General features: G+C 37.3%; 1 protein-coding gene across 3 annotated transcripts in view; it reads left to right on the top strand.

The window, feature by feature from the left end:
• The window catches only part of IFT56 (intraflagellar transport 56), a 54,991-nt gene extending 39,543 nt beyond the window's left edge, over window positions 1-15,448 (top strand). The window contains exons 15-19 of one of the 3 annotated variants that reach the window (XM_058022241.1): window positions 482-551; window positions 2,945-3,051; window positions 5,213-5,346; window positions 6,724-6,858; window positions 14,827-15,448. In XM_058022241.1, coding sequence (XP_057878224.1) covers window positions 482-551; window positions 2,945-3,051; window positions 5,213-5,346; window positions 6,724-6,835 — 423 coding nt within the window. In that variant the 3' untranslated portion in view covers window positions 6,836-6,858; window positions 14,827-15,448. Of the gene's footprint in view, window positions 1-481; window positions 552-2,944; window positions 3,052-5,212; window positions 5,347-6,723; window positions 8,202-14,826 lie in introns of those variants that run through there. The other 2 variants (XM_058022240.1, XM_058022239.1) reach the window with 2 other exon arrangements.
• The last annotated feature ends 1,377 nt before the right edge of the window (window positions 15,449-16,825 follow it).

Below are 16,825 nucleotides of genomic sequence, written 5' to 3'. Positions count from 1 at the left end.
CTGAAACTGAAATGGTTAGAAATGGCTTATTGCACACCTGGAGTGATCTGACATGTATGGAAGGAAAGTCTCATCTACATGTGAAACTTGTAGTATTTCAAGAAGATGCTAATACAATTGCTTGCATTGCCTTCTAAACAAACACATTCCAAATAGCTTTTCCCACAGGCCCAGTGTTCTTCTGTGCTGTTTGTGTTGCATGGCCGCCCACTGGCGCTTGTTCAGGGCAGGCCGCACACTCTGCACAGCTTGGTGTTCTGAAGCTGCACAAGTCCCCTGACAAACAGGGCACTGTGTGAATCCTCCACCTACTCCACACAGAGGGATGCCCCCTGCACTGCAATTGCATACCCAAACTCTTCTCATGACCAGTTGTTTGTGTGACTTAAATCTTATCTGTGTGTTGAAATAAGGAAGGTTTGCCTTCTGTTTGTTTAAAAGTACATGCATGTATAATCTTTCCTTTTCCTTCTTCCTGCAGGTGTTCCTTTTGATCCAGAGTGAGAAGATAAAAAGTGATTTTGTTTACCTTAGCTGGCTGGCTCGCTGCTGTGAGTCACTTTACTTTCAGCATTGCAGAATACAGATCCTCCTTTATTGCGTCAGTCCTGGCAATCCACTCTCCTAATTGAATTTAATGTTGTAGGAGGACTCAGGACTAGGAAAGTGAAAAGCTGATTGCACTAGTTACAGTGTGGGTGGTTATTGCACCTTTCATACCTCTGGCTTTTATAAGCAATTACTGCTTCAGTGCAATGCTGTTATAGTACTGTCAATGCAGCTTTGTCCTGACCAGTGACCCTTTTTCTTCTCAATTGTCTACTCAATTGCATGAGTGAAGACTTTCTGTCTTAAAAGACTGAGTTGCAACTCTGAAATGTTCAGAGTAAAACACAAAATAGAAGCATTCATACTGGGTCAGGCTCAAGAGTCTGTCTGCCTCCAAGGTTAGCCACTGTCAGATGTCTAGGGAAGAGAAGAATCAGGCAAGCATACACGGTATTTTTCTTCCTACCATGTTACTCTACATGTTGTCCAAACTCCTGTGCCTGAGGGATATCCTTATAATCTCCAGCATGTGTTTTTCTTCCAAAAAATCTTAGAAGAGTTCTTTCCTTGAATTTCAGTGAATCTAGGAAATGTTTGCTGTGTTTAATATTCTATAACAAATCTTATTTACCAGTTTTTAAAACACTGCAGAGTACACCTCAGTACAGAGACAACTGTTGTGCCACATACAAAATAATATAGAAGTGGGCTTTTCTGAGGACTCAAGTCTGAGACTCCCTGACCTAATTTTTCCTTCCAGTGCCTCAATAGAAAAATGTTTTCTTATCAAACCATTTTCAGCAGTTATACGTGGAATGTAAATATGTATGTTTTGGGATGTTATGCCATATTGCTGATGTAGTAAACATCTCCTAAAATGATCTTTCCAGACAGGCACATCACACATAGGGATGCCTATCTATGACTCTGTTTTAGGATGTGCCAGTTTATTTCCTTTTTAATTTAGCTGCAGTACCAGATTGTGTTTGAGTGCTTTATATATGAATGTTTTATTTGAATTTTTCATGGGAATGATGAATATAGTTATCTTTTTGTGTCAAGTATGTAAATTACTAACAGATCACATTATAATACATTAATGTCAGAGTATAATTAGGGATTGAGTAGTAAACAATTGAATGCTGAAATATTTCCAAGGGGCAAAGTACAAGAGGTGCATCCTTTTACATGACAGAATGTAATATTTGTTTAGTATGATAGTACTATTTATACCAAATTCTTCTTGAAGGGAAGGTCAAAAACCATTGGATTAGCACAGAACTGCATTGCTTTAGGTAGATTGGTGTTGGAAATTGAGAACTGGCTATTACCACTGTATATGGTATTTGAAGCTGATGAGAGATAAATCCAATTTGATGTCTTGCTGCCTCCTAAATGAGAAGAATCTATAAATTCTGTGATTTGGTGTTATATGTTTATTGTTGATTACCACCCATTCTACCTGCAATATAAGTATAGACACAGTGGACACATAGAACAAGCTGAACAGTCCCTCTTTTGAAAAAACACAACAGTGATCCTTATGTGAATAGCCAGGTACTCTCAGAGCAGCTGTTAAGGCTTGAAAAATAAAGGAAAACTTACTTTTATTTTCTTTTCTCCCAGTGTTTGAATGAACCTGGAATTATGAATACCAACCATAGATTCAAGAGAATGGCTTCTTATCACCAAGAAATAGAACCTTTGTGTTTAAACACTCTAGTAGAATTTCTACTCATCGAGATAGAAGATTCAGATTCCTTTATTTCTAACTGTGATGTTTAAAGTTAAAGGCCAATGAAAAATTCTAGTCATATACACAAATTTAAAACCAGCGTGGGATCTCAGGAATTTAGAAACATTTTTTTTAGTAATGACAAGTTTTGTTATGCTTGGAGGGGCTTCAACCTCTGCCTTCTCCTTTTGATTTGTTATGAATCATGGGAATTGAAGGTTTAGACTGACATGAGCACCAAGTGTTAAAGACCTCACTTTGGTGCCAATTAACTTTTTTTTGTGTGTAAGGACACATAATTCTAAATCTTACCATATAAATGGATTGCCATTTGTCCTGCATAAAAAACTTCTCTGATGCTTTCCATTCTACTCCTTAATCACATCTGAAATCATGAGAGTTTTCTTGTTGCGTATCTGTGAAATATAAATTAAGATGTAAACACTATAATTATTCCTTTTGACGCTGCTATGCTCTGCTGAATTGGCTGTTATCACTAGTAAATCAGAAGATAAGGACGAGTTCCCCTTCCCAGCCTCATGCTCATGGCTGAGACATTTACATTAAACAAAGAAATACAGGAATATCTGTTCCACCTGCCACTGAATATTGTGCATAGCATATTCTTTTCACAATTCCAGCTTTTTCTTGTTATTGCAGATATTATGAATAAGAAACCACAGCTAGCCTGGAAACTCTATCTGAAGATGGAAACATCAGGGGACTCCTTTAATCTATTGCAGCTCATTGCAAATGATTGTTACAAAGTGAGTTTTCTCTTTAGAGCTTGGTGTATAACATGTTAATTCAGTGATTGTACCAACAGTCATTTTTTGATAGTTTTTATCATTGTCATCACTAGTGAATTTTCTGTTGTAATGGCAGGATGTCTAATAATGTGAATGAGTTGGCAAGGATTAGTCAGTATTTTAACCTACAGGCCTTCTTGGTAGAGAACCCATTGATTAAACTGTTGGTAAATTACTGCATGTTTGAGCTATCAGTAATGATAACACTTGCTTCTCCTACTAGGGATTCATTATGGGGAGAAAAGACAAAAAACTTTGAAGGAAAAAAATCTGGCATGGATTCAGCAAGATGCCTCATGCTTCATGCTGCTTTTTTTTTTTTCAGGACAATATTGTGTTTTCCTTACAGTTTGTAATGGGAGATACTCTTTGGGATCTCAAAAGCAATATTCTAAAACTGAAAGAATTATCCCTTGTATTTCTTTCAACTACTCAGTTACCATCTCACCCTAAAAGTCTAGTTGCTCAAGCAAGTGACTATGTTTCTGGTGTTTCCCATAACTGCAATTCAAAAGCAGGTTGAAAATCAGACCTCATGTAAAATCTCTCTCTAGATCATTTAAAGTCTCACTTAAATCAGTTGATTGCTTTGTCTAAATTCTTTTCAAAACCTTCTTGTCCTGAAGAGAAGTATCTCCATATTTTGGATTTCTCTAGAGCTCTTAAAAGCTGCATATATAGAGCTAAATTTTTCAGCCTAATTATATGTCTGTAAATGATTGCTCCAAAATTGTTACTTTAGTAATATAATTTGTCTTTCTACACTAGCAGCCATTGTACCTCTTGAACTAAATAGCAAGGTCCATGTTGTTTGATTTTATGTGGCATTTTTCAGTTGTTTCTGAAACATTACATTATATTGGAGATCCACAGACAGCACCAGAGATGTGACTTAAGAAGGCAGTTGCATTAGGCTTTGCTCAATGGAAAACAGAATGAACATGAATGGAACAAGGTCAGCAGTGTCCTGAGAGGTGGTGTAGCTGGATGCCTCATTGCTGCGCTGATAGAAATTGGTCAGTGAGGAAGTTGGCACACAGTATTTCATGCTAATTTCTTGATGCTTTTTATGTCCATCTTGTCCATATGGGGAACAGCACATGACTTAGGGTGAAGCATTTCCTAGATTTATGTTAGATAGAAGGAGAACATTAAACCTGTACCTGCTTAGTGGAACTAGATCAGATACTAATTTGGATAGATCAGTACTCTAATTTTTCTTTTTCTTTTGACGCATCTGATAGTGTTCATACTCACTATCTTAAGTTCCCATACATTGAAGTGTTTGCCAGTCACCAGTGGTTAAAATCAACATTTATGTGAAGAAAGGAGAATTATTACTCATCCTGTAGTACCAGTGTTTCTCTGACTAAGGTTTCCAAATGTAGCTCCCACAGCCTGCGCTTTTTTCTCTGCAGGCTTCCAGCTACCAAAGGACAGGAGGTTGTGCTCAGTCTGTCTTCTGTGATCTCTCATGGGAAAATGCTAGTCACAAACAACATTGCCCTTCAGGCTTGCTCAAGTGGAGAGCACTCATACAGCCCACATGAGATATGCTATGCTGACTTCAAAAGCCACAGTTAATCTGGTCACTCCTTTTACATTGACTGTTGCCAAGCAACTTGCTCCTGGTTCCCAATTACAAGTAGAGAACCTAAGGCAGAAAAAAGATAGGGTACACATAGGGATTTTCCTATGCTAAGGAAAATTAGGGATTATAGAGTCACGGAATCTTCTTTTGTACTGTATTATAACAGTGAAGAAAAAAGATTAATTTAAATGCAGAAGATAAACAAATATGTGGCCATGTCTACATGAGGAAATGTGGTTTCATTTTCAAATGTCTGGACTAGTTAGTTGGAGGTAGATATTCTGTCAAGGGTTTTGGTATAGTTGGTACAACACTAGATAAGGGCACCTCAAAAAAAGATGTTGTAATACCACCTCTTTCCCATTTCTTTAACTGCAGTGTCCCTGTTCTGTGTCACTTGCTGCCTGCAGAAAAACTGGAAAATGTACTTTGCTTCTACAGCTTACTGCTGATTTCAGAAAACTGGCTTCTGTGTTTTTAATCCCCTTCTGAAAGGTGGTCAGGAATAATGTTTCACTTTCTGTGCAGATGCGTCAGTTTTACTATTCAGCCAAAGCCTTTGATATTCTGGAGAGACTGGATAATAATCCTGAATACTGGGAAGGCAAGAGAGGTGCTTGTGTGGGTATATTTCAAATGATCTTAGCTGGACGAGAAGCAAAGTGAGTATTCTGTGTTGTATCTGAATTTATATTGCTCTTTTCCTGTTTTCAGCTAGCTGTAAACCAGAATTAGGACTACATATCACCTTCCAGTCTTTTATTGAGCTTTCAGAGAATAGACATTCCATCCAGAGGCTCCGTATGCAGTCTTCAGCTGGAAGTCTATCTTCCACACCAACAGTTAGAGAATATATGGTAGAGAATAATTTATGAGCAAGTGCTGTGTACTATAAAATACCAAAACACTTTAGTCATCATCACTCGGAACAGGTAGGTTATAAGTGTAGTAGTATGTTCATGAACTGGGGGAAAACAACATCATTTCATCTTGATGGTATAAGAATGGAAAACTATCACATGACATTTTAAAATGCATAGAACAGAACTAAGGAAACATTTACTCAGCACTATAGGAGGGACATGATTTCTCTAAACAAAGAGTAGATGAGACTGTGCTTTCATTAAAATTTACCTTCTGAAGACACTGACTGTGTCACACAAATATATTTACTTGATGAAAGGTTAAAGGAAATCATCTGTGTTACTGATAATTTTGTTTTCGGCCCATTTCACTGGATGGGGGAATGAGAGAGAGTAGTGAAGCTGTATTTAAGAACTGCTCCCTTGTGAATATTCTGCTGTGATGCCAGATGTCCATAGTCTTTGGCCAAAGTTGCTGTTTCCTGCATGACTGGTAGGTGTGTATCTTGGCTTCTACACCTTCCTTCTTTTCACTTCTCTGCTGGAATAATCTCATTAACTACTATACCTTTCAAGTGTCCTTTTAACAATCACTGCAGCAGATGCAGTAAAATACACATAACTTGCCTGTTTTTCAAAGTATGCAATTAAGTTCTTATTGTAAACTAACTGGCAAGCTGCAGCAGGATTTATGTAGGTATAATAGTAATAGGTTTATTCGATTAGGAATGTTGATATCCATGTTATTTGTGTTTATGTGTATTGTGTTATGTGTAAAGTGCTTTGGCAGCATTAAGCTAGATGTTGCCATACTAAAGACTAGCAAATAACATTAAAGATTTTTTTTTAAGTTTGGTTTGTTCTGGGGAACAATTTTGCAAGAGTGAGGGCATGTATACAAATACACACATATGCAGACACTAAACTAATTACATTTTGATGATTTTATTTTTTAACTTATCATTTCTTTGCAATTGTATACAAGACTTTTTTGTTGATCGCTTTTTTTGTCTCTGGGATCGCATCTATTGTGCATTTTAACCTATTCCAGCACTGCAGATGAATGGACTTCTCTGTCTCAGAGAACCTACGTTTTGTGAAATAGTTTGATGTGGGCAGTTTATTGTATCAGTTGGGTCTAACCCTCACTTAAATCTTTGCTTTTCACCCTTGTAGAGAGACTTTGCGGGAAGTTCTGCATCTTCTGAAGAGCACTGGTAATTCTCAAGTAGAGTACATTGTTCGCGTCATGAAAAAGTGGGCCAAGGAGAACCGAGTCCCTGTTTGAGTCAGTGTCACAAAATGAACCAGGTCAGTTGCTACTGTATGTCTGGCTGGAAGACAAGGGTCTTGGTTTCTCCTGTGCATTCTGGGTATCTATCTCCTTCCTTGCAGGACTTTAGGCATTCAAGCAGGTTGACCCACCTGAGGAAGAATGTCCTGCAGTGAGATTCAAAACATACAGCAACTTTATTGGCGTTTTTCCTGTTGTACCACTCTATTCCTCAGAGATCTTTTTAATACTAGTTCCAACTGTCTACAAAATCAAGGTGCTCCTCAAATATTCCTCCACAAAAGTTACTTAACTGCATGGTGGGGTTTTTCCCCAGCAAGCCTTTTGGCCTCTGGAGAAGAACAATTTGTTACATGACTCAGACAAACCTACTTCAGCAAGTGATGGAGTGAGGCAAATAGAGATGGCGACAGTGATACCGTTAGGCACTGCTAGGGTATCAGAAAATACAAAAGGCTTAACATAGAATCATATGATCATAAAATGGCTTGGGTTGGAAGGAACATTAAAGATCACCTAGTTCCAACCTGCCATGGGCAGGTACAGCTTTCAGACAGTTTTTTTTTACTCAGAGCTGCTGAGGTTCCTCAATGCTTTATCCAACCTGGCCTTGAACAGTTCAAGGGGTGAGCCATCTACAACTGCTCTGGGTAGCTTGTTCCAGTGCCTCACCACCCTCATAGTAAAGAATTTCTTCCTGATACCTAAGCTAAACATAATCTCTGTTTGAAACCATTCCCTCTTATCCTGTCACTACATGCCCTTGTGAAAGGTCTTTCTTCTTTAGGACTTTTATAGATTACCTATCTGAGTATTCTGAGGAGTATCCTTTTCTGGATGAATTTCAATTACCAATACCTAAATTTGGTTTGGTTTTTTTTTGTCTGTAAGGATTGTTTTCTCTCTTATCATCTTTTTCAGAGCATGGAGACTTATTTGACTGATGGTATTGTTCAATCTCACTTTGAAATTTAACACTCAGAACATTTCTTCATGTTAATATAGTTCACATGAGAACTTTAGCAATCTGATGGATAAAAAGATCTTTTGAATTATTTTGTTCAGCATTTACCACTGTCATGAGCAATATATTCATTACACTTATGGATTTATTATACTGTCCTGTTTTTTTAAGGAGAACAGTTCAGGGAATACATAATTCTAAGAGAAGGTAATAGTTGTAACATAAAAATGTCTTATACATTTGATAGTAAAAAACATTTGTATATTATTTGTAAAAGAAAACTTTACATTTTATAAATTTGTAAAATACTTACGTATTTTTTTATCTTTTGAGGGGAATTGAGAATACCATATTCTCTACTGTCTGTGCATTGATTAAAGCTCTTAATTGAATCTACAGTTGAATGTCTGATTGGTCTGTGTTGCTTCACATTGCAGAAGTTGGAATAGCATATTCATTTTGCTGTGGAAGAGAGCAGGTTTGTGGCTGATTGTTAAGTGCATGTTCATTAATCAGTCAGAGGCAAGCCAATGGCCTTGGTCCTGATCTTATAGCAGTTTGCTGAAACTAAGGCAGCTGGGTGTATGTGGAACATGCATGCACACCCTTCTGGCATATAATGTGTCTGATTTTACTGCTTTAAGCCAAAATGTGGGTATCATTGTTCAGGTGTCTAGAAGTGCATTGATAGTTGTGGTTACTTTCACTTAAATCTAGAAACTGATCCATCACACTAGCAACAATGAGCCTTTCAGCAGGGCCAACGTTACACTCATTCAAAAGAAGTGTGAAAGGAGCAGTATTTTCACTGAAAGTAGTTACAAAACTCTTCACTCATGAGCAGCATTTTTCTTTTCCATCTCAGTTTAATTAACTTGGAAACAGATTGGGAATACAATTATGAATCTTGGTACAAAGCTTCAAAAAATCATGTTGGTGACTTTGTAGCAGATGTTAAATGCATCTAATTACTCTCTTTATTGAAGCTTAACCTGCAGGAGAGCTGAAGAGCATCCAAATCCATTACAGACCATTTTACATGTTGGTTGAATCTTCTGAAATAAGTGTGATGGCTTTGCAGCATAAGGGCTTGGGGGCCAATTTTAACTTCTCTTGTCTGTGACAAGAAGTTTTAGTGCAGAAGGGAAGAAGTTTGGTTTTTAAACTCACCTTTATTTACTGTAGCCATAATGTCATATTTAATATGCTAAATAACTTGGGGTTTAGCACAGTGCATTTTATTGACTGGCAATAAAGCTTTTATCATTTAAGATAAAAAGGGGACTGCAGGGCTTTGCCTTGAGCAGTGATGAAATAAGGTATTTTACATCCTGTCTTAGCATTTTTAGGTCTTGGTAATAGAATAGATATGTAGGTATTAGTAAAATGCAGAACAAGAAAAGTATTGAAATACTGGTGTTTATTTTACCTTAGAAATACATCTAGAATGTGTCTTCCATTGTTTAATCTGAGGTCATATTCAAAGAACAGAAATGAGAAGTTGCCTTAGCTGATACAGAAATGAAAGGTAGTAAAGAATAAATAAAATTTTATCCCTGTCCATTTCCATATTTCCCTAAACTGTGGAAATTTAAGGAGTCAAGGTACTCTAAATAGGATGGCTAGGAGTGAAGGCAGATGACCTATTGAGCAAGCAGGCAGTGAAGAATACATGTGCAGAGTCAGTGAAATGAGTAAATTTATTGGGTAAGTGAATATAAAATTGAAACAGTGGCACTTCAGATAATGTAATGAAAGGAAGACTAAAGCAGAAAGAAATTGCTGCATCATTATAATTTCAAGGAAGAATATGGAAATTAGAGTTATACTCTGAATAAGCATCTGATTCTGGAAAAGTAAGCTACAGAGAATGCACAGAAGCTGCTCTGCTAGCAATCATAGCATTAATAGTCACTAGTAGAGAAAGCCAAACCCCAAACAGCATGTAACTGCTTTTAGTTGAGTGCTGATCCATTCCTGATGGATAAGAAAGTCAACCTTGAATTAAACTTGTTAATCCCTGAACAACAGCTATGACAGTAACACCTAAGTGAATTAAACTGGAGGTGACAAGTTCACTGTGAAAGAAAAGTCATGTCACATTACAGCTCTGGACTATAGCAGGCATTTAGGTTTATGTGGTTCCCTCAGCTGCAAGCTGGCTCATTGATCTTCATAAGAAAGCTGTCTGAGTGTGAATGGAGCTTGGCTAGTAGGCAGTCAGACACAAAGTAAACAATTACCTAAATGGCTGCTGCTACTTGTAGCTTCACTATATGGGAGCTGTACATGCATTGAAGAAAACATCTAGATTTTGCCCACTGCTTTACTCTTTGACCATTTTTCCTCTGTATTATCTCCAGAAGTAACTTCCACTCACTCTTTTTGAAGTTTCATTTCCAAATTTCCCTCTTCCCTTTCAGTCTATGACATGGTGATTGAATAAGCAGACAATTGCATGAAAGTGTTACCAGTAACATTAAAATCAAGTCATTAATCAAGTGATAGATAAGCTGGCCTATGACTATGGTAGTGCAAGATGGTAGATTTTACCAGTGTTGAATCCAATAATTAACTCGATTTACCATAAAATATTTGCCAGAAAAACTTAAGTGTTAATTTGAAGATGCATAATGAAAAATCCATAGTTTTATTTTGAAATTTATTCAAATGGTTAAATCATATTTGCCTATTTAGAAATTGCACCTTAATTCTAAATTCAACTTGTTTAGCCTTGTTTTCTAATATTCAGTTCTTGCAGTGTTCATCATTGCTGTTAACCATTAAAGCCCAGCATTCTTTGGTTTGGTTTTTTTGTGGGTTTTTTTGGAGGGTTTTTTTTGTCTTTTAAAGTGCAGCAAGTCAATTCTTGTTTGTATGAAAGACAAATTCCCCTGTAAAGGTGTCTTGCTGGCTGGAACATTGGCAGTTGATTTTTTTTTGAAAACATGGCTGCTTAGCACTGGACAAAATTTATCTCTGTATGTAACATTGGAATATGCTTCTCCATAGTGCTGCTTGCTATTCTTCTGCACAGGTACTCAAAGACTGCATTCACCCTTTTGGCCATATTATCACAGGGGAGCCTTGCACTAAACTGGTTCTTAGCTGGGACACGATAGCTAGGATTTTTCCAGAATTGGTATTTTCCAGAATACAGTCTATCCTTTGGAAGAGACAGCCTACCTTTTGTTCTACAAAAATACATTTTGTTCAAATTGGCTTAGTTTTCCACCTTACGCAGATCACTCTACATGACTGCTTATCCCCACTAATTTCTAGTTTGTTTCTCTGGAGCTATTTATTAGCAGAGTTTTACAGCTATATCTGAGTCATGAAGGGGTTTGTTGGATGCTCCATACTTCCAGGATCCCCAAGATATTGTTATTGATGACTGATGGCTGCTTTTCATTTATTATTCTCGACTTATTTAACGTTTACCTTTCGGATATGGTATTATGCTATTCTTTAAAATTAGGTATAGGACATCAGAAATGTATGCATTGCACTTGCAGGAACTGCAGCACTGTTATAGTCAGCTAAGCTTGTAAAAGATCCATCTCATAGGAGATATTTCCCATTCATTCTTTATTAAATGAGCCTTTCAGCATCCCAGAGAGACTGATAGAGTCCAGTTGCACAAGTCCTTTTGCATAATTTGAAACAACTCTTTTTTTTGGCCCTGCAATCACATTTAGGCACACACTAAAAGGTTACCTTTGACTTTGTAGAGTTTAAGCTTTCATTTGGAATAAATAAAGCAGGCATTTCACATCTCTGGGCAAGGGACAGCTCCCAAATTCCTGATAGGTCTTGCTTAATTGATGAATTACATTAGCATCTATTTATAGATTTAAAAATAAAAGTAATGTCTATATTTAGCAAGAGCTAAATAATAAAGTGACTTTTGAAAAGACATAGTGACACAGTGTATTCTTCAAATAAAAAGAGAACTTCTGTTTCAATTCATGTTTACATGCTTGAATTGTACTTAGTTGTTTCACATGGTATTATTCTTAGTAATTCTTTAGAAGAATTTAAAATAATGCAGTAAAATAAGTAATGGTCTTTAATATGCTTTTACAATAGACCTTCAAGACTATGGGTCTCCAGTTATTTGAACAGGAAATATGCTGTCTCATAGTTTGTAGTGATTCTCAGATACAGCTGAATCAAACTAAAAAGTGGGATACTATGTATGCTGTTCCATGAACATAGGAATTGCATTGAGTTTTTTGCAGTCCTTAAACCACACCTTAAGCTGGTCCTTAACTGGAGATGCGTAATAAGCCTTGGACTCCACCTTGATCACTGTAAGCAACTTGCATGCAGTCAGCTCTGTGGAAAAAAACACACACAACAGTGGAGAATTATAAAAGGTAACATTTTAAGAACACATGTAATAATGTTGACATGTTTACATCATGTAGTAAAGAACCATGCTCCAATTCCAACAGCTGCATTGCTTATTGTAACAGCTACAATTTTCTTGGATGATTTTATCCTTCTTAAGCATGATGGGATCATTATGCATGTCTACTCTAAAGCTATTTGTGCTCCTTTTCTTGCCTTACATTAATGGGTGAGGCCATTATATGGGGAGCCATTATGTGACAAAACTCAGTGTCTTATTTTGCAGAGCTGTTGAATTAACTCAGATCACATGATGTCATTGTGTCTCATGAATCCGTGTGTGAAAGCTGTCTCTAAGAAACTGTTACAAAAATTAAATTACAAAACCTGATAAACCAAGTCATAAACTGCCTGGTATATTCCCATACGGATCATTATCCTAACGTTTTCATTCTCCCAGTTCAGTATTACTTTTGCCTGACTTATTCATGATGCCGCATGTGCTGAACTTAGTCATTACTGAACAAACTGAGAAGCTGTCTATATGAAATTGTGGTGGTTTTCCCCACTATTTAAAGGCAGAAGAACTATTTTCTGGTCACAGCAAAGTAATTTCTGAGGCAATCTTTACAAGACTCCTGACTCAGTTTAGCCAGTTGTTCTCAAGCAGGTTTTATCACTCTGTCCACTTTTCATTCTGCACATCCTCATTCCCTACTGAGTGTTTTCCCTTCCTGTCTCCCCATGAATGTGATGGCCTTACAGGACTACTGGACTACTGTAAAGTACTGCTGCTTTCCACTCCTCCCTTCCTCCCCTTGCACCACCTCTGAGCATGATTTGCCTCACTCCCATTTCACAGGCATTCGAGGCAAGATATTTTCAGATTTGTAAAACGCTAAGTCCTGTTGTTAAAAACGAGAGCAGGCTCCCGGTACTAAAGTGATTTCAGCATTTATTATAAGAAAAAGAAAGGCCTGAAGCAAGGGGGCCCGCGGGCCGAGCAGGAGCATTCCCGTCGAAGATGCTGCAACGCCGGCACTGGATCTTATTGAGCAGCGATGTCCCCGATGGAGCGGCAGGCATTCAGTGGGTCAGAAGCCCCTTTTTATCCTGTTTTTTGTCCCTTTGGATTGGTTTCTTTTTGTATCCTTCATTTGCATGAAGGCTTAAGGGGCTTGATTGGCCCATGACAATTCTGTCCAGGCTGGCTCGTTTCGCTTTGGGTGGGGCACTTTACTTAGGTGTATTATGGTACATTGAGTATGGTGTTTCTTATAACTACACTTTTAAACTCCGTTTACCGTAACCTAACTAACAGCACATGCTTAACAATCTATCAACTATTTTACAGCAGTTTCTAACCTATTTTAACACTGTGGAAGACTAAAAAGTCAACATGACACTAAGAATAACTCAGTCTCTTGAAACAGTGAGGAAGTGTTCAGATAAGAGTAGACTGTACTATTATTTACCAATGTCAGGGGTAATTCTTTTAAGGTCAGAAAAATGAGATCTGAAATAGAAAAGTTATACAGAAAATGTAGTTTGTTTTCACAGGCATTTTGGGTATGTAGCATCCAGTCTATTCTTAAAGTCATCACTTCTATTGCTGCTATTCTACACTTGTTTTAATATGCTCCAAAAACTTCACGTCATGTCTTCTGAAATTCCAACTTGAGGTGGAAAAAAAATAGTTTTAAAGAATTTAATTTGTCTGTTTAAATTATTCATGTATGAAAAGTCGTTTTTCATATGTATTTTTTGAGATGCTATTTTTAATACTGTGGCAAATCGAAAGCAGCTTTGTGTTGAATCTGCAAGTTCAGTATGTAGTTAATTCTCAGTGATAAATATGAGCTTTGCGTTTTTGAAGGCAGTTTGGCTTGGAAATAAAATCGTGGAAATATGAAAATGCTGAACTGCACATGCAAAGAATGCTTCTGACTATTCTGATCATAAGCTTGTATGAATGTTAAAAATGTAGTAATTTGTTTATGCAATCACTCTCAGCTGTCTGTGATAATGTGTACTTACCTAGGTGTGGAACTTACATCAGTAAAAGCAGTTTCCAAAGTGCTGAGAGGCATTGAAACACTTGGATAGGAAATTGAAGTTTTGGCAAAACCAGCTTGAAAGTGAAAGGAGGAACAAAAAAGAAAAATATTTCTTCAAGGTCACAGCAAATATTATGTTGTATGTTTTAATAACTTTTAGAAGGTTGCTTTGCCATCTACATATATGTATTGCATGAAATTCTCCTTTTGGGGAGGATGATCATTGCATGACAGGTGTTGCCTGAACAGTAACTATAAAAATTTAAAATATATTACAGTATTTAATAAAAATAGGTTTCCTATAATTATCACAATATTTATATTTCACTAAAAACTAGGAAATATCACCATGGCGAGTGACCAAGGCTCCTCTAGCCAGCACTCTGCCTGAGTCCACTCTCAAGGACACCAAGAGTGTCTTCTCCAAGGTCAGCATCCACAAAAGAGACCCTTTGAGAGGGCAAATCTGTGGCACATTACCTTTTGTACTTCTGAGAATTACTTCCAGACCCTTTTATCTCATTAAACAGCATTACTACCACTTTAAGTGTAGAATTGCAATTCACACTGAGAACTCCCTACCTGGCTAGTCTTTCTTTCTCGTTTTACAGGTGGGTGGCACAGCTACAGGAAATCATGACTCATATTCTTGTGTGGCTTTCATTGCTATTGGGAGAATAAAACCGGCAGACAACAATGCAGAGATAAGACAATAAACTGACTCCAAAGTTTCAGACAGCCTGGTAATCTTCGGCTGCCTCCAGGGGTGCTGGCCTGATGGAACGGGCTTTTCATCGGAGATAATCATCCCATGCTACAAATATCTTTAAAGAAATAGTGCAAATGAGGAACAAGTGAGGGACAACTCCCCAGAGCACATAATCCCTCTCAACTTCTGTAAACATCTAGGTGTTTTTACACTTTCAAATGAGCAGGTGTGAATCATAAAAGAGCTACCATTAAAGAAGTCTATGCTTTTCAAAGACAGCTCCTTTTCAGTTTTAAATTCTGCTTAGGTACAGTTTAAGTGATTGCCATAATCAACATGTAACAGGCTGATGCTCCTCAGTTTAAGTTTCTTTGTCAGTTCATTGAAGTCTGCTACCTTTCTATATGCTTGTATTTTTAAGGAAAAAAGTGTGTATGTGCCCACGCATATTACTGGGTACTCCTCTACAAAATCCCTTCTATGTTTATTTCTGATTAATTTTCTTGCTCTTCTTTCTATCTACAAAAAAAAAAAAAAAAAATCTAGGATTTCAATTTGAAAGGTTATTTTAAAAACCTATTGAATTGTTCAGGTTGAAAAGTACAAGTTTAAGTTCATTGAATCCAACCATTTGCTCAGCAGTTCCCTAGCCACCACTAAGCCATGTCCCTAAATGCCACATCTGCATAGCCCTTAAATACCCCCAGGGAGTGTAAGCCAGCCACTTCCCTGGGTGGCCTGTTCCATTGCTTGACAACCCTTTTGATTAAGAAATTTTTCCTAATATCCAATTGAAACCCTCTTTGGTGCAATTTGAGGTCAACTTTTTCTTGTCCTATTGCTTGTTATTTTGGTAATGCAGTGGCTTTAATTTTCTTGTGATCACTTAGAAGGTAACTAATTTTTTTCCCCTGTTTTTTCTTCCTTATTAGAAAAGTAAAGAAAAACCTGCAAAGAGGAATTTCCTAGGGATCCACTGCTTGGCAGAGAAAATATCTCTAGGGCTGACATCCCCATATTAATGTCATTTAAGACAGAGTTCACACACCACCTGGAATCATTACTATAGAAGTTTACAGCTTATTTGTCAAACTCTACTAAGCTCACCCTTAGCACTAGGACAAAAGTTGCATGCTTGCTCCAGCAAGAAATCTTGACACCAGAAGCAGAAACAATTATTAACAATTAAGTAAAAAATAAGATGTAACTAGAAAAGGGTTCTTATCTTGTTAGTTACAATTGATTTTGCTACTGTTACCCAAAGGAACAACTGACCCATATTCTGCTTGGTAAATGCACCTACTTAAGAGCTGATGTTTAATGTCTTAATATTTCATCTTCTCTCCAGGCTCAAAAGATGTTCCCACAAAAACTTCTCCAAGCAGCTTGCTCTTCCTTGGCAAGGATGCAATTCTTCTTTCCTTTTTCTCTCTCTGCTTTTTCTTCCTAACTTGCAACTCCATCTAAATAGAGCTCTTGAGGCTTTGAATTTTCTCTGAAGTTTCTCTAAGTCAACAGTCTTATCCTATGTATTAGCTTAAAAAATGTTACAATGTTCTGTAGGCCATAAAAATCACCAGTCATTCAGAACTTGTGTCAGCTTTAAATTTCTCATTGAGAAAATTCTTCTGAACAGCAGGGATGATAACACCCTCACCTTTGGTTGAGGAACTCACACTACCATGACACATCCCTTCCTGTAAATCCCTTGACTTCTTTCACATGATGACTTGCCCTGATTTCTAGCTTAAGTGAGATAAAAGCCAGCATTCTTTTTCCATCAGCTACCTCTGAGATACAGTCATGCCATTTATGTTGTTCTGGCACAAAACATGGTGTTGGAAGACCACTCCTCATCTCAGCAAGTGAGCAAAAGATGCACCTAAATCCAGTTTTGGGGT

This window comes from Melospiza georgiana, chromosome 4 (assembly GCF_028018845.1).
Source record: "Melospiza georgiana isolate bMelGeo1 chromosome 4, bMelGeo1.pri, whole genome shotgun sequence".
Classification (NCBI taxonomy): domain Eukaryota; kingdom Metazoa; phylum Chordata; class Aves; order Passeriformes; family Passerellidae; genus Melospiza; species Melospiza georgiana.
Note: the sequence above shows the minus strand (reverse complement) of the source record. Positions and strands in the feature narration are given on the sequence as shown.